Source organism: Gavia stellata, chromosome 1 (genome assembly GCF_030936135.1).
Source record: "Gavia stellata isolate bGavSte3 chromosome 1, bGavSte3.hap2, whole genome shotgun sequence".
Taxonomy (NCBI): Eukaryota; Metazoa; Chordata; class Aves; order Gaviiformes; family Gaviidae; genus Gavia; species Gavia stellata.
Genome location: NC_082594.1, coordinates 11,258,349 through 11,283,087, shown reverse-complemented (window position 1 = coordinate 11,283,087; position 24,739 = coordinate 11,258,349). Strand labels below are relative to the sequence as shown.

Below are 24,739 nucleotides of genomic sequence, written 5' to 3'. Positions count from 1 at the left end.
TAGTATTTCTTAAAGAGAAGCAGCAGTATGTTTTGAAAATTTGTGATGTATAACCAAAAAAACCAAACCCAAACCATGGCTTAAGTCAACAGTCAGACAACACAAATCAGGAGCAACCTAAGTCAGTGAAGTTACATACAGCTGTATAAAGAGCAATCACATGTTAGGACTGCCAGCTATTTGGTCCTGATAGCTCTGTGATGCTTGCTAAGGTCCAGACAGTTGAGGCTGTGCTCAGCTGGTAAGCAGGTAGATATTGCAAGTGTTCATAATTGTAAGGGTTGCACAGTTTGGCTAACGGGTTGTCACATCTACATTGACTTCAACAGACATATTAATGGAGAAAAGTATTCTCCAGTCGAGCTGGGGCAGCTGAGTGTGACTGTAATTTACATCACTCTCCAACCTAAAATTGTTTTTTAACTGTGTAACTAATTCGGCACTGACAAGCTCTGAGTCTCTGTTCTTGGAAAGTTTTTGGTCCAAGAGCCTTCCCCAAAGCATTCACGTTTTTGTGATGCTTTCGCTTTGCTTTACAAGTAATAGCCACTTTACAAACCTGTTTTTGAGTTAATCCTGAACTTCCCTTTCTCATTCCCCGATCTGATGAGATAGGCAATCTCAGCATTAGTACCAATGTCTTGGCTTGTAGCAAAAACGGAAAGGACCTCAGTGCCAGGTGAGGTGTCTTCAGGTACTGTAACAAGATAGTCTCTTCTTTCAAACACAGGGGGGTTGTCATTGATGTCTAGCACTGTAATGGTAACGGTGGCAAAAGAGGACAAGGTCAGCACAATGCTCTGATCTGAGGCCTTTACACTGATGTTGTAGGAAGACTGAAGCTCTCTATCCAGTGGATGCTCCAAAATAATGATTCCTGATGACCGGTCAACTGAGAAGTAACCATCTGCAGAGTCTGCCAGGGAATAGGTAACTTTTCTGTTCACACCTGAAAGAGAAGAAAATGTGAAAACGATAAAGTGAAATAAAGAAAACAACAACCTCTTCCCATCTAATGGAAACCCTAAGCAAAATCTGCTATCACACTGCTCATTTCCAATGGGGGTGGAGCACATGGAGGTAGGAGTGCCTGGGGGCATGGTATTGCTGAAAGTTTGGGAGTTCGGGACGTGCTCTTCTCACATGTCAAATCCCAGTGGATAAGTTAAGTTCCTTCCCTCATCATGATACTTTTTAAAAGATCACTTTGCAGAACTGCTGTGTAATGAAACTTGAAAGCAGAATCCAGATATGGTCCTTGCCCAGAAAAGCTTGCAATTGAATTAGACGAGACAGGCAGAATGCAGAAATTGGAAATGTCTCAGAGCACATCTTGAATGAATAGAAATGTACATAAGGGAAAAATAAACCCATAAAAATACATCAGGTGGCACAGAATGTACTTGCTACCAGTGCTGCCTTGATTCCACTACTGAGCAGCAAAATATTATCATAAGACAATACCTGTTAGACAAAAGCTGCATCAAAGAACTCCTGCCAGAATATGGACATTTTAGAAAGGGAAGTCCCCCAGTCCCCCAATTTGGGAGGAAAAATTGAGTTGTACGAAAGATATCCTGTGTTTTTGAAATCCTGCCTGTATTTCTCAATACGCAACACCCATCCATCCAGCTGCTGAATATGCAGATTTATGCTAAGGTTGTTGTCAGTAATAAGGCCTGAGGGGAAGGTACTGACTTGGTTGCTTGCTGCACTACAGTGGGATAGCCACTTCAAATCTAATAAGAGGTGAACACAGATACAAACGAATTCAACTCGCTTGACGCTGGCTGATTTTGTGATTTGGTTCTGGGTGCTTCACTAAAAGATTATAACTGAAACGCAGAGATTCACTAAAATGGAGAGTGTCTGTTTTTAACATCTCTCACTTGAACATTTGCTGCCCTTTTTGTTGGAGAACAGACTTTACAAGCCTGACATTAATCAGATGAACAAGAGCTACCAATCCCTTCTAGGCATATTTTGTTAATTTAAAATTTGTGACAGTATTATTCTGCTTTCCAGCAGCAAAGCATTGTAGAAATGTCTGATCAAAAGCAGCACAAATCACAGTTGTTTTCTGCTTGATGTAGCAGGAGTAGAGCATCCACACAAGGGGGAGCTGGGAGACTCTTTCTTCAATCACAGCACATAAAAGCTAGAGCAACTACAAAGTCCCAGACCCTGCTTGGAGAGCGTTAGGAATTACTGTTTGGCCTCTTCAGGGAATAAGGTTTTTATGCAGTCCTTGCGACACCAGAGTATATTTCAAACATTCAAATGTCTTTAAAATAAGGAAAATTTTAAATGGCAATATTGCAATGAACCAGGTTTGGGATTGTTTTATCCCAGCACAACCTCTCTGTTCACCATGGCATCTCATATCTGAAAAATACAGAGGCCCTCCTTCAGCAGAAGAGGCAAGGCAGCCAAGGAGTTGACTCCTGTCCTACAGGGAAGGAACTGAGCTCAGCCCACAAACTAGCTGGAGGCTCTTCCATGTGCTGAACCACCTAGACTCTGAATACCCTACAGCCTGCTGGAGACCGTGCTCACCTCTTCACTTAGCCTCTTTATACATGCATCCAAACGCTCTGTCAGCTGACAACCAACCAAACTGACAAAAGTGAAAAAGGAGCAAAACCCTCTGGACAGCGGAAGGTTTTGAGGGCCTGAATGGCTGGAGGCATGTTTACGTTTCCAGCAGGGGAGGATCTCCTTCTGCTAGAAATCCTCCCCGAACTCCCACTTACCAAAAGGGACAGACCTGACCAGAACAATTGATGAGCTAGTAATTAGAGCTGATCCCTGGGGATGCTGGAAAATGGGATTTTGCCTGGTTCAGAGCATGCAGTTGAACACCTAACCTACACATGAGTTTTAACTGTAAAGCTATTTAGTGTTCTATACTGGGCTTTCTTGATATCTGCCAGTTTCTACATAGAACTAAAAACTTCTCTGAAGCAGGGACGTTAACAGACACCTTCCACGCATATGTGTCTGTGACCGCTGGAGAGTCTTAGTTTGGTTTGGGTTTTTCTCTAGCACAACACCCCTGTTCGATACTCACTACAGCATACCTGGGCACAAGACAGAATATTCAGATACCATGGTCTTTAAAGGCATAAATAGCTAGAAAGGAGATGGCCTACCCATGACTTGTGTTTTGAAACACCCCAAAACTTCAGCAAGAGTATCTTGCAAGGGGGAATGGGGAGAGACAGAATTTGGTGTATGTGACATCACGTAGGGTGAGTTTACATAAAGGAGGTGGTAACTCCGGTGACTGCAATCTGATTGATACGTAATCCGACCACTCTCCTTGTAGGCTACTTCCTAAAGTTGATGTCCATTAATTAACAAAATCTGAATAATGTTTTTTCATAGTGATCCTACAATGGAGACACTTCAGGTACAGATTATGGTGTTCTGGTTGCTAACTCTAATGTAAGGGATTTTTAGGCAGAAATGGAGAGAATTACTTCTTGAAGGCAAGTGCTTTTATTTTTCCTTCCTGGAAAACAAGAGAGGAATACAGAAGTTCCAGGGATGTGGGTTATCTTGTACCAATCTGGTTTGATGACGAAAAGAGTCATATTTTTCCCATGGGATCTGGAGGAAAAGCTTTTATGGGTGAAAATGCCATTTTATGCAAGGAGACACAGAACATCAGGGCAGAGGACCTGAGCTGGGACACTCACGGATACCAACTCTTGGTGGCTTTCAGCCTGAATGCAGAGGCAGAATAGAAGGAGAAATACAGAGGCAAATCTCAGCTGCCTGCTGACGTTCTCCCACAGTGTTTTGTGGGGCTTAACACTTGCTTCCTGGGAGAAGAATGAATTCAATGAAAAGCTGTGGCAGAAACAGCACTTTGAAGAAAGTGTTGTGTTATATCAATAGCTGTTTCCACTCAGCTTCCCGACCCAAGGCTGGAAACAAAATGGGCATGAGGCAAAGGTGAATTAGGAAGTTATTTCTACTGAAATCCAAAATGTTTTAGTCCAAGGGCTACCATCTGCTGAGAAAGAAGCGTACACCAGTGTGTGTCAATGGCATTCCTGTCATGGAGGTGATGTTAGATTCTGCTGTGACTATAAAGGAGATGTTTTCTGTGGAAACAACTGCGCCAACACCATGATTCCCGCACTGGTAAAGAGAGCAATCCTCCTACACTGCTTGCCCACAGCTGTTGGGGGATTAATGTTTGCAAACTGTGTTGTGTCTATTCACTTACTCACTTAAACTTCTCAGATTTCTAAGGTGCCAATCACGAACATAAGCTATTTGAACATGGAAAGCTTTGCAGGAATTACTATTACTATAAGAGGATTGCAGCACATTTTTTAAATAAAGGAATAAGCAAGCACATTTTCTATTTAGACTTGTATTAGCATATGATAGAATATTGCCCTTTGCCAAATCTCTGGTGTGAAAAGCTTGTACAACATACAACCATCTAGTACCTCAAATGCCATCCTTCAAACAGGGTTATTTTTCGTGTCTTCTTCTGTACTAAAACAAAGGGGCATGCACTGAATGTCACATAATGACATCTTCTATGTTATTACTACTTTAAATAGCACCAGGGAAACAAAATAACTTCTCTTTATAATTCAGGAGTATCAAATTCCTCCTTGTCTAACTCATAGAATCACAGAATCATTTAGGTTGGGAAGGACCTTTAAGATCATTGAGTCCAACCTTTAGTCTAACACTGCCAAGTCCACCACTAAACCATGTCCCTAAGCACGACATCTACATGTCCTTTAAATACCTCCAGGGATGGTGACTCCACCACCTCCCTGGGCAGCCTGTTCCAATGCTTCACCACTCTCTCAGTAAAGAAATTTTTCCTAATATCCAGTCTAAACCTCCCCTGGCACAACTTGAGGCCATTTCTTCTCGTTCTATCACTTGTCACTTGAGAGAAGAGACCAACACCCACCTCTCTGCAACCCCCTTTCAGGTAGTTGTAGAGAGCGATGAGGTCTCCCCTCAGCCTCCTCTTCTCCAGACTGAACAACCCCAGTTCCCTCAGCCGCTCCTCATCAGACTTGTGCTCTAAACCCCTCACCAGCTTCGTTGCTCTTCTCTGGACACGCTCCAGCACCTCAATGTCCTTCTTGTAGCGAGGGCCCCAAAACTGAACACAGTATTCAAGTGCAGCTCAATTGAAAATGGTGGACTTACAACATGGTTTGATACAGACCAACACCAATTAGAAGGCTGAGCATTAACACAACAGGCACAATCCCCATGTGACAGTGAGTTTCTGCAGTGGGCATTACCTGCCAACAGCATCACACACAAACTAAAATTTACACATATTAAAGTGCATCACACACAAACTAAAATTTACACGTATTAAAGACCATACATAGTGTGTTTCTCCTTTCTGTTTTCATCTGTCACCCTGAACTCATTATTTATTGTGTTTCCCCAAGTATAGCTAGCCCACTCATTCTTGTTTATCTCTGGAAAATGATGCTTAACTTTGTCATCTGCTCATTTTCATTTTGAAAACCTAGGAAGAAAAATAATGGCAAGCATTAAAAATAAACAAACAAGAAGTAAAACAGAAAGCCGTCCAGGAAGAGAGCTGTAAAAAGAGTTAGTCGTCAACTTAGCAGTGATTTGCAAGTGTGGTATTTGATTATTGTGCTTCCTTTTGCCTCTGTCTTTCATGGTGTGACTACTAACACCGGCATGTACCTATGGCCTTTCTTGATTACTCAAATGTTAACCACAACACCAATTACTGGAAGTTAGAAGTCCACAACTTCATTAATAGCAGACAAGACAAAAGACAAGTACTAAACCAGATTTTGTAATACTTTACCCCATCATTTTGAGATGAAAGAGAAAAATCTTGCCAGAAATACCTTGCTGAATTGTAGAAGAATATGTAGCCCCATAGGGAAAGATATTTCAAGGGATTTTTACAACTTAAGCAGAAAAGCTGGCCAAGTTCAATCCATAACACCGCTACTGAGACAGACTTTCACTGCTTTGTCCCTTTTCTGTGGGGACCCAAATGCCTTTACTCACACCAGTGCTCCAGCAGAGTCACAGTACCATGGGATGAAAGCACGGCTACAGAGAACAGAGATGAAGGTACCAATCCCTTACTGAAGAGAAATACTGGACAGAAATGGCAGGCATAAGCTTTTAGTGGTATGATACCTTCCATGGGTGTCTAAAATCCTGCTTTCCATTTCAGCTGGGTGGGGTGTTGTCTTTTTTTGGTGGGAAGATGAGCTCTGGTTGGTTGGCTCACCTGCCCTCTCTTTTCTAGCAGAGATTTACATATCCCAGGGTACTGGCTTACATGACTTGACATGAATACTTGTTTCCATCAGTGCTTCTGAGTGATTCACCTCCTTGTGCTGATCAGGCATAAGCTTGATTATTTTTCTGAAGTGCGGGAGGCCATTTTGGATACACCTGATTTATGGTTACGCATTGCAGCTGACAACATTGGGCAATGTAGCCTGAAGCAATGGAATGCACATGTAGAGAAAGAGATATATATATCTATAAAAAAAAATATGCATGTATGTATGTATGTATGCATATATATACACAGACACATACACACATATATATAAGTTTCAGTGATCCAGTTTAAATACAGGACTTATTCAGTCAACATAATCCAAGATGTGCAATTCTCCTTGTTTAGTTCTTTGCCTCCACGTTGTTAACAATGTCTTGGAAATCTCAAAAATTAAAGAAATTTATCCCCAAACACAGGCCTATCCTTTGATCGTCAGCTTGCATAACCTCCTTGGATAACACGCCCCAATGCCTCACTTTTCTTACAAATAAAAATCTTGTTCTGACTTTTTGCTGAGATTGAATAAAAATAATAAAAGACAAGGGGGAAAAAAAAAGTACAAAGGTTGACAACCTTCCTCAGAGCTACTTGTCTGATATCTGAAGACTGTTATACTTTATCATCTCAGTTCTCTTTTCCCTGGCACCCCCTCTGAACTGTTTTAGTATTTCCTGGTAGCACATGTTTTCCAGACCCGCGATCTTGTAAATCTCCAGGTAGCCCACACCTTCCTGGAAGTGCTGTACCAAAACTCAACACAGCCTTTCAGGTCAGGATTTACCAACACCAAGTGAACAGAAAGAACTACTTCTGTTTTCTAGCATTACTCTTGTTTACCCATCTCATTAAAGTATTTGCCTTTTCACATCAATATGAAAGTGTAAACATACATTCAGCCTGTGATTCACCACAGTACAGCTGCTTCTCTGCAGTTCTGCTGCCCAGTCAGTCACTACCCAGTCAGAACTGGTGCACTTGGTTAGTCTTATCTAAACACAGGATTTCACATTTATCTTGATGACTTGCATTTTCCATACCACTTTTCCAACTGTGAAATCCCACAACTATGACTTTGACACTATCCAGGGTACTTGCAGCCCCGTTCTGCTTTCTGACACCTAGCAATACAGACCTTATGCCTACTTATCCACCCAGGACTGAAAATAAGAGCAATGCTGCACCCAGTACCTTTCTTAACTTATCCTTCCAGTGTAACACTCATTACAAACTCACCTGATAACAGCTTCACGTAGACCATGTTTCCCTAGCTTGCTTATAAAAATATCCTGTGGTATAATGTCAAAAACCTCACTAAACCTAAACTATAGTGCCTATAATATTTCTTTCTACGTGGCCTCTTCGCATGCTGCAGAAGGAAATGAGATTGGTTTGATGACTTGCCTGTTGAACACAGGCTAGCTCCTTCTTAGTCATCTTGATACACATGTACTCATTATTTGAATGCAAGTTGGGTGACTAAGTTCCCCTGACTACCTATCTGCAGCTTTAAAAACCTAGCCCTTTGAAAGGTTCAACAACAGGGTCATACAGACTGACTGCTTACAGGATTAGGTCTCCTGAGTGTCTAGGTATGGGAAGCAAAATAAGGAATATGAAGTAGGGCTTGTTTAGGCAGAAACCTAAGATTTCTATCATAATCCCCAAACACCTTCTTTGTTTACCTCCTAACACTAGGTAAGTCTAAACTCCACGGAGCCTGACTGCTATTTTTTATTTGGCAATTTTTCAGGGGCCAATGTGCTGTATCTCTGCATTCCTAGAAGCGCTTCTGTCTTTATTAAGAAGGCAAAAGCTAGGTTTTCTCCTGAACAACTCACTGGGTGAACTGGGACCTGTAGGTGTCCTCAGGACTGGCCAGCTCACTGGGGGATGTGGGGCACTGCCCTTCCACTCTCCTTATGGAAGAGAAGTCTAATGGTAAGGACACCTTTCCAGGAAGGAGGAGTATAAGGGTACATTGCCATAGACTATTACTTTTCATTGAATAAGCCCTGGGGAACAGAGCCCAGAACACAATCACCCACCAGGCTACAGAGCAATGCTCACCTGTATCTTTTTTTTTTTTTCCCTCTGGCTGATTCCTGAATCCTTTTTTGAAACAGCTTCAGTGACAGTGGAAAGGACCCCATACTTCAACTATAAGTCCTTACTTATGCAATGCTGTTTTGAATAGCTGCAGAAAAAGGTATTAATAATTCAGGTCTTCCATATCCTGCATTAGTGCACTAACCCCTGGATTATTTTAAAAGTCAGTGAGGCAAAGACATGGGTAAAGATACAGGAAGCTCCATGTATGTTTTAAAGACAATGAGCCATCCTCTGGAAAGTATCTTGTAATATTTATTTTACAAAAACTCAGACAATATCCAGAAGTATCATCTAGCTAGTGTTGGCATCATTGCCAAAGTTATCTTCCTATTAGCTGCTGGGTTTTAGTAAATCTTCTGTCCTATTACTTCTGTTATTCTTCTTATTCATGCTTCAAACCTTGTTTTCTTCTTTTTCAGATCCTGAATGCCTCAAAAGTTTCTAGACCCATTTTAAGGGACCTGCCCAACATAAACAAACATGCAAAGTAGAGGTTTGCTGTATACTGGCTTTGCCAGCAAATGCCAAAATCAGTATCTGCTTCAGCATTTCTGTTATTTTGTTCCTTGCCATTATACATAATTCAGAGAACTGCTCTTCAATCAAGTTGTAACTGTCTTGCACTCCTCTCTGACACTTCTGCAGTCTCACCTGGCAGCACTTTACCCTTCCCCAAGCCCAGCTGTGTGGCCCAGCTGTGTGTGCAACAGGCTCAGTTGCCCTAATTTCTTCAAGAGCAAAGCTCATCGTTAATAACGTTGAAGTCTGTACTCATTAATTCCATGGACGTGTTCTTGAAAGCAGTGACCCACTGAACAACCTAACAAGAGTGATTTTTTTTCTGTGCTGTGCTCACCAGCACTTCGATGCCACTTTGTACAAACAAGTGATAAACTCCGGAGAACTATCTGTGTTCCTCAGTCGTTTTTTCTGACAGGTATTTAATTTTTATTGTTTTAATGGTTTCTTCATTTTTCTCATTGACACAAGGAGAGGACAAGAAGAAAAAGAAGATACAATATGCTTGCTTCACCACCCTCCTGGAGGTAGGTACACTCCAGACTGGACTGGAGGAGAAATTTATATTACCATTCTTCCCTAGAAAAGACATTCTTATTTCCTGTGCACCTGCCTTACGAGCGCATGTAGGAAGGGTTTGTTTTGTTTGGTTTTTTTTTTTAAAACCCAAGTCTTTATTGAAACATCAAAATCACTGAGGTCAAACCTTGCAGGGAAAATATCAATTTTGTCACAGATTTCTTTGAAATCCAAGATAAAACTTTCCATCAGAAGCTGGAAGAAAATGGCACTTCTTCCCCCAGTTTGCCACGTTCCCCAGCTGCTCACCAGGCAAATGCCAGGCCTCAGTTTGCTCCCTTGTACTTCTTGGTGGAGAAGGTCGGGGTTAGGGAGCAGATGTCTCCTAGTGAGAAGATCAAACGGCTTCTCCAGAAAGGCTGAGTCCCTTCTGCTGCAGCTCTTCCACTTTGTGCAAAGAGGTGAATAATTGGTTCCCCACACCAAGAACCAGCCTGATTACTGACTTGATTGATTTACACTCTCCACATTAAACACAAATGCATTAATCAGATGACTACAGGATCCTTCTCATAAGTCTTGGTCCAAGTAATATTTAACTTTATACAACTCTCTAAAAAACACAACGAAATTCAATCGCAATTGACCTGTATAACCAGACTGTATAAACTTATCTATGGGAGAGCCTCAAGTCTTATCTTGGCTCCCTGAATTAGGCTTTCAACACCCATTTTTCCCCTCACACCCACCTAGGTACCAAAGCTTCAGCTACGGAGAACAAGGAACAGAAAACCAGGGTCATAATTCAAATCTCTCCACCTCCAAAATAGCTGGATGGTTTTTTTGGAACTGACGAATAAACCTCAGACTGTTCTGCATTCTGCTGTGAGGCTATATGCCCTGCAGAAGCTGGGACACACCTGTAACTCTGGGCATCCTATGCAGGAAAGTGATAAAATGCTTTGGAAAAACAGTAGCACTCTGCTTATTATTTTTCTAGGTTGCTATTAAATCTGCTATTAGATATGCGAGAATATTTCCCCAAACTACACTTTCTGCAAAATCTCATCTGCCATTAATCCTTCTTCTCTAAATTATGCCCAGTTTGGGAAGAACTGGCAGTCAGAGAGGGCATCAGTGTGGCTTTGCTGCCTGTCTGCATGGCTCTGCCAGGTCATGGTGAGGATGTTATGCTTTTGTCTGTATCCACAGTGCAGGTCTCTGGTTATTCCCGTAGGGCCCCTGGGGTGCCCACACTGCACAGCATTCAGGGAATATCTCCAACCTTGGAGATTTCCAAAAGCCATCTGGACACAGTCCTAGACAACCTGCTGTAGGTGACCCTGCTTGAGCAGGGTGGTTGGACAAGATGACCTTCCAGAGCTCCCATCCAACCTCAACCATTCTGTGACTGTGTGAACCCTGCACCGTGACACCTCTGTATCCACACGGCCAGGAGGCACGTTTCTAGCAAGGCCACCCAAAGTGTGTCACCTCTGACTTGTCACCATGCACAACCCTGTGGTCCTCACCTTCAGCCCACAGCTGACTCATTTGCTGTTTGTACATGCCACAAAAATAGGGCAGGGGAACACGGGGTCATTCCTGCTGGGAAGTGGACTGTGAACTGAGACAAAGGCATGGACAAAACTATGTAAAAGAATAGGGCAGCTGGCAAAGGAGGACTGCCTGGCTGGGCAAGCGAGCGGGTGCGGGCCTTTGCTGTTTGAGGTGTGACTGCTATTCAAGGAAGAATCAGATCAGTCTGAATTGTGTCTCTGAGAAACTCCTAGACTTGGCTAGCCAGACCAAAACCTGGGCACCAGCTGGCTCCTTGCAGGCTGCATGTCACCACACCTCCTGTGCAATGTACTTGTATGGGCTCTGGGGCTGGAGAAGGGGCGTGGGGGTGAGGGACAGCTAAGGACAGAGCAGGGAGGTCTCTGCACTGTGGGGAACTCTTTGCAACCAAATAAAGGCCACTCCTGCCAATTTTTTGTCTGCCCACATGCCTGTGTTTTCCTGCACATTGGGTGCATGCAATACAAGGTGCTGGCTCCAAGCCAACCTAGTCCATCTACACTGGTTGGTTGTGCAGGGAATGGGGGAGGACCTGCACGAGCGGGTACCAGCCATGGCTTTAACCATAGGAAAATGCAGAGACTGGAAGGCAGCAGCAGTGGCATGCAAGACAGGGCTGGCTGACAAGGTCGTTCCCATTTTGAGCAAAATTAGAACCCCGTATTCATCACAAACCCAGAAAAAAATCAATAGGTCAGTGAAATCACTAAACTGACTACAAATGGGGATGGTGTGGAAGCGCCGATGCCCCAGTGGTGGTGAAGAGGACTGCAGAAGGACAGATGACGCACTGTTCATGTTTCGTACAGTAAGCGCTTCTGCCTTTGATAGACTACACCATCAATCATCACGGAAACAGGCCTGAGCATGAAGGACATTCGCAAGGCAAAGCAGCTGCAAGTGAGGCAGGATTTAACCACCTCTTAAAGCGCTGCTGAGCTTGGACCATGTTGTCATTCATTCTTGTACTCTGCAAGTGAGGCTGCAACACTGTATGCATGCAGAAAACACAAACAGCACTGGAAATGAGTATGCACCTGCAGTTCAGTTTTAGGCTCCAGGTTTATTTTGAAGTTTATCAATTTTTTTAATGTCATGCTCGCCACAAAGTACCATGCAGGTTTTCTCAGTGTTGCTGCTCTAGCATGACACTAATTCCTTTGAAACGGGCTGATATTGTAGTTGTCTGATGGGTTCACTCAGGTAATTACACCTCAGCATTCACTCCAACTCTTCTTGTGCCTTAATTTGAACAGAATGGAGTAATTTGGCACTTTGATTTGAAGACAGTGGGAGGTGGAAAATCCACTGCTCCTGTGAACTTCTCTAAAAAACTGAAAAAAACAGCATTTCTCTTTCATTTCTTAGTTTGCACATTTCCAAACCTGATGGTGGTGTAGGAAATGTGTAGTTGGTGTAGTAGGAAATGTTATCTTGTGGAAATTTTAAGAATTTTTAATAATTTCCAGTGGAAGCAGGATGGGAGAAAGAATTGTCTAATATTAAAGTTACTAATATGTTTTAACAAAGGGATGTGTGTATACTCTCTTCCTTCAAGCAATCTTTTAATTTAAGTCACCTAGCTACGTGGAGAGGTTATGTGAAACGAACTTGCTTGCTGCTGGAGTTAAGTGCTTGATAGCTAAAGCATTTTTCTTCTGTTAAATACTGTGAAGAAGAATCACATCTCTCCTTCAGTGTGTCCAGCTGGTACAGCTAGTTTCTAAGCATGTATCCAAATTACAAATATATTAAACAACAATTTATGTTCCAATCCTGAAAACTCCCAGGACATTATGAGTTCAGAAACTTTAAGAGACATCAAAGGCACAAAGCAGATAAAACACTATTCTCCTGTTATCTGGAAATGGCCTTAATTATCCAACAGTGTCTAAATACAATATTTTCAGCTTTATGTTAAATGGTGTTTAGTTGCAGACTGCAAATTGACTTCTCTCAAGTTTTATCTCAATGGCCTCTATACTAATACTCCTATCCTTACAGTATATAGCTCTTTATAGCCCAAAGCAGAAGAACTGGCAAATTCTAAGGCTGATCGTAAGATGTTTCCTGAATGTCAAAAATTGATTTGTATGATGATTACTGGCTTCACTGATGTTTTCAGGATAACGTTTTACAAAACCTTACAGGAATATCATAGCCCATCAGGAATATCAATAATACATTTTTTCTCTGTGCTGGAAACATTACATTACCTGAACTCATTCATTATGCAGCAGTAGGGAATCAGTGATTTTAGTATGGACTAATAGAACAGTAATTAATATAAATTTCAATTTTAGAGACTAGACTTACTTCCATATGATAGAGTGTTTTGTTTGATTTTCAGGTCTAATCATTAAGGAAGTACATAGCCCCTTCTCATGCATCACATGTATCCCTCCCTTTAACTTATCTAGTTTCAGAAAGAAGATGTAGCAATTAGGTCATGTGGTTTTTTCATTGCTAACCATCTATTATGTAAAGTTGGTGCTAGCAAGAACTTTTATTGGCAACTTTTGATTCTAATTCTTTCTATCTATCTCCCCCCTCTCCTTGAATGTCATCTCGCGTATGAGAAAAATGCTAATTAAGACAACAGTGGAAAACAACAACACTGCGTCTTCAGACTGTTCAGTAGTTTAGTACCAGTAATTGGCTTTTCACTGCAGGACAGTATCATAATTTTAATTGTGATTTTTCAACCAAGGCATATAATGCAGCTCTTCATAGACACATTAATGAATGCTTGCGGCTCCTTTACTGATTGCTGTATATTTACTTTATCAGCCTTAGTAACAACTGAGACTTCCAGCACGTACCATACTTAAAAAAAAAAAAAATAAGATTTTAACATGAAATATTTTTTCATTCAATGAAAGGTCTACTTTTTATGTGAAGCTACTCAGGCCACAGTTTTTACAAAACATCTCCAAAACCACAGGAAGAAAAAATAAACTATGGGATTTATTTATTCCATCTGAAGTGAATGAGCTAAAAAAAAATTCTGATATTCAGTAGGTTTTACCACTGTGTTATGCAAAAAAACCCCTTTAAATATTTATAATTGGGCCCAGATTTCAAGGTTAAGGTCCTCATATAATAAACTACTACATTTTAAAAGAATGCACAGTTAAACAACCAGAACATTTATAATGTACATTCACAGGGTAAAACAATAGTTTTATGCTAAGGTAACCAGCCGGAACAAATGGGAGTTATAGCAGTATAAAACTCTAGAAAAGCTGTGATTAATCGTATAGGTCCCTATGGCATGTAACTATATTATTTGCATAAATAGAGGCATGGGTATTCAAAACCATGGCTCAAGAAAAGAGGTAAGACCACTGGAGGAAGAAAGTTGGAATTTACCCCCAAAACTATCATTTACCCCTAAACATAGCTATCCCTGATTAAGAGAATAAAAGACTACATCCTTCTGTGGCTGCTGCCATGCTTTTCTGTTCCTAACACTATTATGTCAAGGTTAGCCATGACCCTTTCAATGTAAAGAAACAGAAGAGAGAAAAAAAGGGAGGATGCAGAAACAAAAGGAGGAAAGAATGAGGAAAGGCAGCAATAGAAAAATTAATCTGTATTGCAATTCCACCAACCCACAGAGTTTTCCTGTACATCAATTACTGTTTACAGCATTACTCACTTACCGACATCAGGATCAGTGGCTTGGACTCTTGTTAACAAAGCTTTAGTGGCTGTGTTCTCATAGACACATGCGGTGTAGTGATCAGATGAAAACACTGGTGGATTATCATTAACATCTTCTAAAATAAGATGGATTTCTGATTGGCAAAACCTGCCACCACCATCTGTGGCTCGCGCAACCAAGTTGTATGCAGGGATTTTCTCTCGGTCGAGAGGGGCCAAGGATTTCAGCTCACCTAAAATTGATTAAAAGCAGCAGTCATCACTACTACTGTAGCAACATCACTAATTCTAGACAGGGTATCTCAAAAACATGTATTTCACAGGAATAGGAAAGAGAAAAAAAAATCAACCTCGCTTATTCCGATGAATGGATTAAAAACTCACAGCAGTATCACTTCTCACTCCTCTTTAACCAACAAAATGAGCTGCCAATATGAGTGCCGGGAGGACAACCCATTCATGGTGGCCTTCAACAGCCTACAACTTCACCCATATGAACACCACCATGTTTTTACAAGTCTGTCTTTCTGTTACTCTCAAGATTTATAGACTCCTAGACACAGAAACACATCCTGAATCTGATGACAGCAGCCATAATGAACTCTAAAGTTTTTTAATGCTACCGTTCAAAAATAACATCAACATCCCTCTCTCTTCTCCCCACAAAACAATCTTCAACCAGTTATGAATTCCTGTAGATACCTCTGGCATCTTATTCTCATACAGAGACAGGTATCACAATAAACATCAACAGCAACAAAAAGCCAGCTTATTGACACTGTGAGAGCTTTACCCACGATCCATTTTCCACTGCACAGATAAACAACCGCCAAACATCACCACATCACCAAACAGCCACTGCTAGTTGGAAGGTAAGTTTTGGGTTAATTTTGTAAAGGGTGTAATCTGCAGTTAAAAACAAAATTTTCCTTGAAGAGGGCGATACTTCCCCTTCCACACACTGCATAGATCTCCAAACACCTCCTCTTCCAACAGTAATGCTACGGCAATAGCAGGCGCTGCCTCTTGCTAGTCAGGCGGAGGAGGAATTGCACAGGGAAGGACTTAGTCTATCATTATGAAAACCAAATTCCTAAGAATAACAGAGGGGTGAGATTTTTATTCATGGGAAAATGATTTTATTTAGCTTTACTTCATAACAATCATAAAATCTAGATCTTAGCAGAGACAATATATTTTTCCAGACCAACTGCCCAATGTACAAGACCTTTGTAGCACTCCACTGTGGCCGCAAATTCCTTACTGATATCTGTTGTCCCCCAAAACCTGTGTGTAAAAGGAATGTCTTTTTTACAGGGTCTAAATACCAATATATCTAGACCAAGGTGGAAAAAGTGAAGTCTGAAGGTGAAGGAGGACTATGTTGGCATTTTCTCTACCAAAAAGACTCCAGGACAGGCATATGGAGGACAGGGAGGTGATTCGAGGCAGCCTTGGCTTCACCAAGGGTAAGTCTTGCCTGACCAACCTCGTGGCCTTCTATGATGGAGTGATTACATTAGTGGACAAGGGAAGAGCTATGGATGTCATCTATCTGGACGTCTTAAGGCCTTTGACATGGTCCCCCACAACAATCCTCTCTCTAAATTGGAGAGGTAAGGATATGATGGATGAACTGTTCAGTGGATGAGGAATTGGTTGGATGGTCACATCCAGAGGGTAGTGGTCAATGTCCAGATGGAGACCAGTGACAAGTGGTGTCCCTCAGGGGTGCATATTGGGACCAGTACTATTTAATATCTTCATCAATGACTTAGTGGGATTGACTGCGTTCTCAGCAAGTTTGCAGACACCACCAAGCTGAGTGGTGCAGTTGACATGCCTGAGGGACAGGATGCCATCCAGAGGAACCTGGACAAGCTCGAGAAGTGGGCCTGTGTGAACCTCACAAGGCCAAGTGCAAGGTCCTGCACCTGGGTTGGGGCAACCTCTGGGACTGGGGGATGAAGGGATTGAGAGCAGCCCTGTGGAGAAGGACTTGGGGGTACTGGTGGATGAAAAGCTGGACATGAGCCAGCAATGTGCGCTCGCAGCCCAGGAAGCCCACCACATCCTGGGCTGCATCAAAAGAAGTGTGACCAGCAGGTCGAGGGAGGTGATTCTGCCCCTCTACTCTGCTCTGGTGAGACCCCACCTGGAGTACTGCATCCAGCTCTGGAGTCCTCAGCACAGGAAAGACATGGACCTGTTGGAGTGGGTCCAGAGGAGAGCCACAGAAATGATCAGAGGGCTGGAACAGCTCTCCTGTGAGGAAAGGCTGAGAGAGTTGGGATTGTTCAGGCTGGAGAAGAGAAGGCTCCAGGAAGACCTTATTGCAGTCTTTCTGTACTTCAAGGGGGCTTATAAGAAAGATGGGGACAAACTTTTTAGCAGGGCCTGTTGCAATAGGACAAGGGGCAATGGTTTTAAACTAAAAGAGAGCAGATTTATATTAGATATAAGGAAGAAATTTTTTACAATGAGGGTGGTGAAACACTGGCACAGGTTGCCCAGAGAGACTATAGATGCCCCACTCCTGGACACATTCAAGGTCAGGTTGGACGGGGCTCTGAGCAACCTGATCTAGCTGAAGATGTCCCTGCTTATTGCAGGGGGGGTTGGACTAGATGACCTCTAAAGGTCCCTTCCAACCCAAACTATTCTATGATTCTATGATACATCTCTGACCTAACTTGAGGTCTGGCAGGGAAACAAAAGGGTCGTCATCCACTGTTCTAACATTCAACCTGGACAACAAAGACGTTCTTCCTTCTCCCTCCTACCTCCACCACTTCAGAAGTGGTCATCCACGCCTGCCAAAACTGGAACAGCTGGCTGATAACCAAGTGTAACCTAACTCTAGTTAAGGAAACTATCACCCACTGATGTCAAGGGATTAAAAAAGCTATTTGGAAACATTCAGGTGTCATCTTACCGTTTTCTGGATCTAAGAAAAATTTATTGTTCCCAGCACCATAGAGAGAGTAGCGAATTTCACCATTGGACCCAATGTCAGCATCTTTAGCACTGATTTTAAGAATGACTTTGTTTGATGGAATGTCTTCAGGAAACAGTGCTGTGTATGCAACCTAGAGACAAAAACAGAAATGTAAGCTATGCTGTAACAGTATTTTATAGTCTTTGCACAACCTTTTTTTAAACTCTCTGTAGTGCATCTTTCCATATAGGAAACGATTTTCCTATGTAACACATTCCTAGAAATTCCAATTACTGTTAAGCTTTGAGGTGTCACAAAAACAATGCCAAATTATGACCCTTAATAGGGCTCATCTTAGGTGTTAAATGCGGTCTCATTTTCTATCTTCCGTTTGTTTCATTAACACCCATGAAATGCAAACTTTGGTAAGTGTGCTAACGAAGACAACTATTTTTATCGCCTCATCCAGCAGTGTTTGAGGGAGATACAGACTGTGATTCCCCAGAGTGGTGCTTGCAATGACAGCAGTCCATCAGTGATAATGTAATGATGGGAATTATATGAGTATATACATACTATATAAGATTCTGTAAGCAGTACCATTAAGGAACTCTGGATTTCATCGTCTGTTTCCTTTCACACAGAACTTTCTATTTCAGTAATACGAGCACCCTGCATTGCCTTCCCACAGAGCAAGAGCACTGTGAAAGCTGTGATCAGGCCACACTGCATGCATGCTCGACAACATGAAAGCAAGCTAAAGTCTTCTGCCCTTTCCACTGGGTCTCTGGTGTCTGCCAGGTTCAGGAAGGCTGGAGCTAAACTAGACTGAAGACGTTTCCACATTGGTTGTGAAGGGAAAGCACATTTTTTCTTCAGGGGAGGAGTGGCTTCCCAGTGCCATCTCACAATGCTTCATTTTTTCTAAAGCCAACTAAGGTCATTTGTGGCAAGAGTCCTTTGCTACTTTTACTAGACCATTATCCTTTAATCCTGGCTTCACAGGACTGCTTCGTCTTGCTCCTCTCCCAGATCACTCCAGATTCTTCAGCTAAGACCTTAAGGATGAAAACGGGTATTGCTTGTAAATACCTTTAAATAGCAGTAACATCCATAGGGAAACCATCGCTTTCAACACAACAGTCGATTGCTGTGGCTGTTGCTAACTCACCTGTTCACAAACTGGATTATTATCATTAACATCAGTGACGATCACTTCCACAGCAGCTTGGGTTACAAAGAGGCCATCCGTGGCGGTGATGTTCAGATAATAAACGTCTTGCTCTTCCCGATCTAGAGGCCTTTTAACATAAACCTTCCACTCATTCTGAACCAGTCCCAGAGCGAACTTCCCTTTGGGATTCCCTCCTGCAACGAGACAAGCAACACGCAATGGGCTGGGGTGTCCCTTCAGAGCTCCCACCTAGTTTAAACACACAGACACCTCTCAGAGGACCTGAACTAAGCAGCCGTCATTTGTTTTGCAGTGATCGGCGCTTTCAAACTCGCAGACTCAGGAAATCTGTAATGAGATTACACTCCCTGTGTTTATTGCCCCCTGAACGCCTTGTATGAAAGTGAACCAATAACTTTCAGTGGAAACGAAATCCATTTAGCAGAGCTGAAGATGATCTCTTGTTTAGTTCCCCGTAAGGGCAATCAAATTCAAACTGTGAACAATCAATAGTGCTCTCAGGCTGGTACAATTGTCTTTCCACTTAGTCTCGGGAGAGGATGTAATACACCGTAGCTCTTGTTACCAAGACAATTTCATTAGCTGTTGATTATGCAATCAAGGACTGGAAGTGGGTTCTATTAAGGAATCCTCTAATGAAAGCTTTATCATACAGCTGCGCTGTTCTTCTACTCATTAAAATTCTAGTTTTAAAAAAAGTTTACACGGCACAGGAAGACACATTAGTATTAAATAGTCCTAATAAGAGGTCATTTGAGGAGCAGCTGGAAGATAAGCAGTACAATTAGATCAAATGTATCCGAGAGTGAAAGCTGGTGAAAGGAGTGCAGGAGACAAAGCAGAACAGCTTTTATTCATGCCGTAACACCGACACTGAACCTGGCAATGTTGCTCTTCCACATCATTACATTGCCTGGTGACAAAAGCAGGGTGGGAGAGGGAAAGATTTGGTTCACATCATCCTCAGGAAGGAAGTAAGGACATGTCACATGTAGAAGGGTACAATAATCAAGGCAAGCACAGTTGTTCTTAATGTTTCCAACTGTTCTTTACTCTTTCATCTGAAATGGTACAGTCCCTGGCTTGCTCCATGAAGAAAACAGCTTCGGTCACCTTTCTCTGAGACTGATCTCAAGCCCCTGTCAGACCAGGCAGTAAAATCTTTTAAACCAGTGTTGTGGTTTAACCCAGGTAGGCAGCTAAGCTGCACACAGCTGCTTACTCATTCCCCACCCCGCAGTGGGATGAGGGAGAGAACTGGAAGGGTAAAAGTGTGAAAACTCATGAGTTGAGATAAAGTCAGTTTAATAGGGAAAGCAAAAGCTGCACACACAAGCAAAGAAAAAAAGGAATTCATGGCATGTGTTCAGCCATCTCCAGGGAAGCAGGGCTCCACCATGCCTAATGGTTACTTGGGAAGACAAATGCCGTAACGCCGAACTTCCTCCTTCCTCCCCCAGCTCTTATTGCTGAGCATGACATCATATGGTCTGGAATATCCCTTTGGTCAGTCGGGGTCAGCTGTCCCGGCTGTGTCCCCTCCCAACCCCTTGTGCACCCCCAGCCCACTCGCTGGCGGGGCGGGGTAAGAAGCAGAAAAGGCCTTGACTCTGTGTAAGCACTGCTCAGCAGTAACTAAAACATCCCTGTGGCATCAACACTGTTTTGGTCACAAAACCAAAACATAGCACTATACCAGTTGCTATGAAGAAAATCAATTGTACCCCAGCCAAAACTAGTAAAGCCAACTACCCAGTCTTCTCTGCCCAGCATCTAACATAACCTTGGTCTGTAAAAACCTATCTGCACCTTTAATAATTTAGAATAGAGCACTATAGTCATAGCAAACTCATGTGCTGTAGAAACTGAGTGAGGACATAGAAAAAAGCATCACGCTGCTCCACTGGGTGAACTTTAATTCCAGCTAACCTGCTACTAGCTGTTTCCCCACCATATTAAGCTTTCTCCTGTGCTCTCTCATGCAGAAATGCAATCTGAGAACTACTTTCCACGTTTCTCATGTATAAAAGTGGTATAAAAGTATTAAGGGAATGCTTACTCTTTTTTTTTAACAGGATCAAGAATGTCAAGCATGCTAGTGTACCTTTGCTACAACTTATTCAGGGTCCTGACATGTGTCACAGGATCTGCCCAAGCTCAGTGGAAAGACCAGGGTCTTAAACCTTCCTCTCTAGTACTTGTGTTGAATGTTTGAGTAAATAAGTATTTAAAAAAAAAAAATCCAAGGCTGAATTTATTTGAGTTGCCTCTGCTGTCAAGAGATTAGGTGTCACCGTTGTTGCTTCTGGTGTCACAATTCTGTCAGTTCCCAGGGACCTTCTTAGCAAAAAAACAGGGCAGAGAAGATCTGAACTTGAAACTGAGCTTAAAACCAAGCAAAGAAGTCTAATGCACATTTCGTACCTTCTTTTTACATCAAAAAGCAGAAAAGAGGTCACAGGCTGTAATCTGTGCATTCTTCATTAGCTACTAATGACAAGATAGACTGGTTTCTAGTTGATATGAAAACTAAAAGTCAGTTAAGACAGGCTGAGCAAATCTTTCTTGTTAAGCATCACCATTTGTCCTAGCTGTAACTGTGTCAAAAAAGCATGTTGTAATGAATAAGATTTCCAGAAAATCAGTCAGATAGGCGTTATAATTACAAAAGGCCCTCTAATCATGCAGAGCACAAAACTGATATATCAAACACAGATTTTTTCTGTTGGTGGAAAATCGCCTTTTTTGATGAGAAAACCAAGCAGATCCCAGTTTTCCCACTGGTTTTTTACAATAGTCTGGAATAATCATCAGAGGACTCAGTTTAACCTTGTTTAATCTGTTGTGTGATATAAACACACATTTCTCCTAAAGAGGGTTACACAGTATGTCAATGTGCACTACAGGCCAGATCTGAACACAATCCAAAGCAATGAGGATCTGTCCATTGACTTGAGTCTTAATGTGACTTCAAAGGAGGTAGACCCCTGCTGATTGACATTAAATTCTCTCTATTCAGTTCAACACCAGCATAAAAAAGCTTAACTCTCCTCTATGAAAGGCTGTAATCTTGTCATAGTGAGTTTAATGTTGTAAACCATTAATAAAAATGGTCTTAAATATTCTTCTTTAGCTTCGTGATATCAATCAGTGCTTTCCTGCATATTAGTCCTTTTGTAAAAGGAAATGATTAACTGTCCCGACCAACTATGAAGCAATACACTCAAGGTACAGATATCCCATTGCTAAGGAAAGAGGAAAGGTAAAATCTAATTAAAATCAGCTGGTGGCTTTTATGGCTGGCAGTAACACTAGCTTGGAGCAATTTTAAAATCACCGTTGCTTTGTTGTTGATGGAATGGCTTTTAAATAATACATAGGAATTTGGGGAGTATGTATAAAAAAAAGGTCCTTGGGATCCCTTCCCCCCCCCTTTACTCCACTAGAAAAGGATCAATTTGAATGACCAAGAAACCCATGCAATAGGCAGCAAACACGTGTAACAGTTTATCTGCATGCCTTTTTCATTAGCGCTACCTTTCATTTCTCTTGCTTCTCAGGACTGGCTATACACTTTGTTGATGGAACACAAAGGTGGAAGTTGTTGAAGTGTAACAGAAATAATGAGATGTAAACACTAAAATACTGTCAAGGAAATATTCTTAAAAAAGGAAAGGCAAAAAAATCCACACTGTGGCTCAGGGAACCATTTTCTAGTACTTACACATATGTCTTAATGCAGATCTCATTCTGCAGTGATTAATTAACTTTTTCACTAATATATGTAAGCAGATTCAGTTTCCTAGGGGTGTTCTAATTAATTAGTTTTTCGCTCTGAATAATGTAGCTTTTCTAAACAGAAGCCTCCTGACTACATGCATTAATGGATTCTTTAAAATCTTTTGGCAGTTTTCTTATGTTCTACTTTGAATGTCACAACAGTGAAGTGCTAGCTACAAAAAACACTCCAGTAACTTTTTAGAAAGGCTTTGAGGCTAAAAGAATCAGCATTATCTTTTATCTTTTGTTACTTGAAGTTTAAATAATGCTCTCCCTCCCTCCCTAGTCAGCAAATAGTACAAAGCCAAATCAAGCTCAAGTTTAAGAAAAGAAAGAAAACAGCCAGATACAAATGAAATGCAGAGACACAGTGATCCAAAATAAACAAATCCTGACACACATCATTACTAAAGCACACACAGAGGGAATTATAACGGATAAAAGGGAACTGAAAACTAGAAGCCAACAGTATCACTTTTCACCGCAATGTCCCGATCTGGGAGGGGGAACTGAATATTTACTAACTTATTTATTTAGTTTCTCTCTTACGTTTATGCATTTATTTAGAAACTTTCAATTCCCAATTAGAACTCCAGGCATTTGCATCACATAAAATCAGTAGGTTATCCTCCACTCCCAGTTTAAGATGTTGCATGTTTATTGTGCTGCTGAAATGATAAACCCAATCCTCTTAGCTTTACTATCGTAAAATTGCAGACACTGTTCTTCAGACTGTAGCACAAGTCCTCCCAAAACACTGAAACATCCATTTCTCCAGAACTCCGGGATGTCAAATATAAAATAAACAACAAACAAAACCCATCACTTTGCTCATACTGGGCAATCAACCCAGCAAAAAACCTACTGTGTACAATACCAGTTCATTCTTCACAAACACACTGTCCATCTTCCTTGTATTCAGCTGAACCAAGCTTAAAGAGTATTGTCTGTCCTTAGATTTACGTGCCTGATGGAGCCTAATTAACATCACTGAGGAACACAAAGCACTTTACTGTACCAAAGTCTTAGCAACTGACATATTTCTGGTGTTTTTTCCTGGTTTACCACTGTTAAATCTCAGTAATGTCTGGCTGGGTCTAGGCTGGCTAAATATCCTAGCCAAACATCAGCAGATCCTTGGTTTTAGCCAAACTGCCTCAAATGATAAAGGCAATGACCTCAAATGAGCCTTCAAAAGAAAAATACTGTGCTCCTTAAGTGCATTTGTGTCATCTGCACTTCCTATTGATTTTCTGTTAAGATTTATATATAGTGCTTTTGCTTTGTGAACATCTCCAGCTGCTACACACTACAAATAACAAAGGGTAAGTGCAAAATTTTTTCCCCCACCATCAAATGCAGATGAAGGTGGATTTGAAAATGGCAACTACTTGGCAGTAAACATGGAAACCAATCCTAAACTGAAGGAGCTTAAAACAGAATATATATATATATATATATATATTTACCCACTGGAATCTATCTAGCCCTATTCAAAGTTGACCAGAAGACTGCAATAAGCGTTTGTATTTCTCAAAAGAGTGCAAAGGACTCTTCAGTGATCACATCTGACCCAGAGTGTTTATCTACGTGCTACTTTTCTCCAAGTGTATCTGCACAAAGCTGGTTTTGGTGGATCCACATGTCATTCTCATAATTTGTTTTCTTCTCCCTTTTTGTCAGTGTCCTGTTTTTCCTCAGAGTTTGTTTATTGTGTTCACAAAAGTTTCTATGGCTCAAAATGCCTCCAGAAAGCTGCAGCATTTGAATAATCATCTAGCTAATCTCATTCGATGAAAAATTCAAGTGCAGTTCCTGAGCTCAACTTGAGGTAAAGTGTGAATAGACTATTTCGTTAGTTAAACTATACTTTAATATGTTTTGACATTTTAATCGAAAGAACCTAATTTCTCCTTGTGCATTGCCCAAATTCAAAGGTTATATTCAAAGACAGTGGAATTTCTGAGCATAAACACTTTATCAATTGTAGAGTAGACACCAGAGAAAGTTTTGGGCTTTGACATCTAACGTTTTCAGAAACTAAAATACTAGCAAAATATCTGACATATTTTGACCTGTGATAGAAATTAAG

The 24,739-nt window shown here is 41.5% G+C and overlaps 1 protein-coding gene across 2 annotated transcripts in view; it reads right to left on the bottom strand.

Annotated features, from left to right (window-relative positions):
• FAT3 (FAT atypical cadherin 3) overlaps nt 1-24,739 on the bottom strand; it is a 323,651-nt gene that overhangs the window by 48,666 nt on the left and 250,246 nt on the right. For both annotated transcript variants that reach the window (XM_059827150.1, XM_059827219.1), the window contains exons 10-13: nt 18,844-19,040; nt 17,670-17,823; nt 14,734-14,967; nt 560-949 (exon numbers count right to left, since the gene is read on the bottom strand). In XM_059827150.1, coding sequence (XP_059683133.1) covers nt 560-949; nt 14,734-14,967; nt 17,670-17,823; nt 18,844-19,040 — 975 coding nt within the window. The remainder of the gene's footprint in view (nt 1-559; nt 950-14,733; nt 14,968-17,669; nt 17,824-18,843; nt 19,041-24,739) is intronic.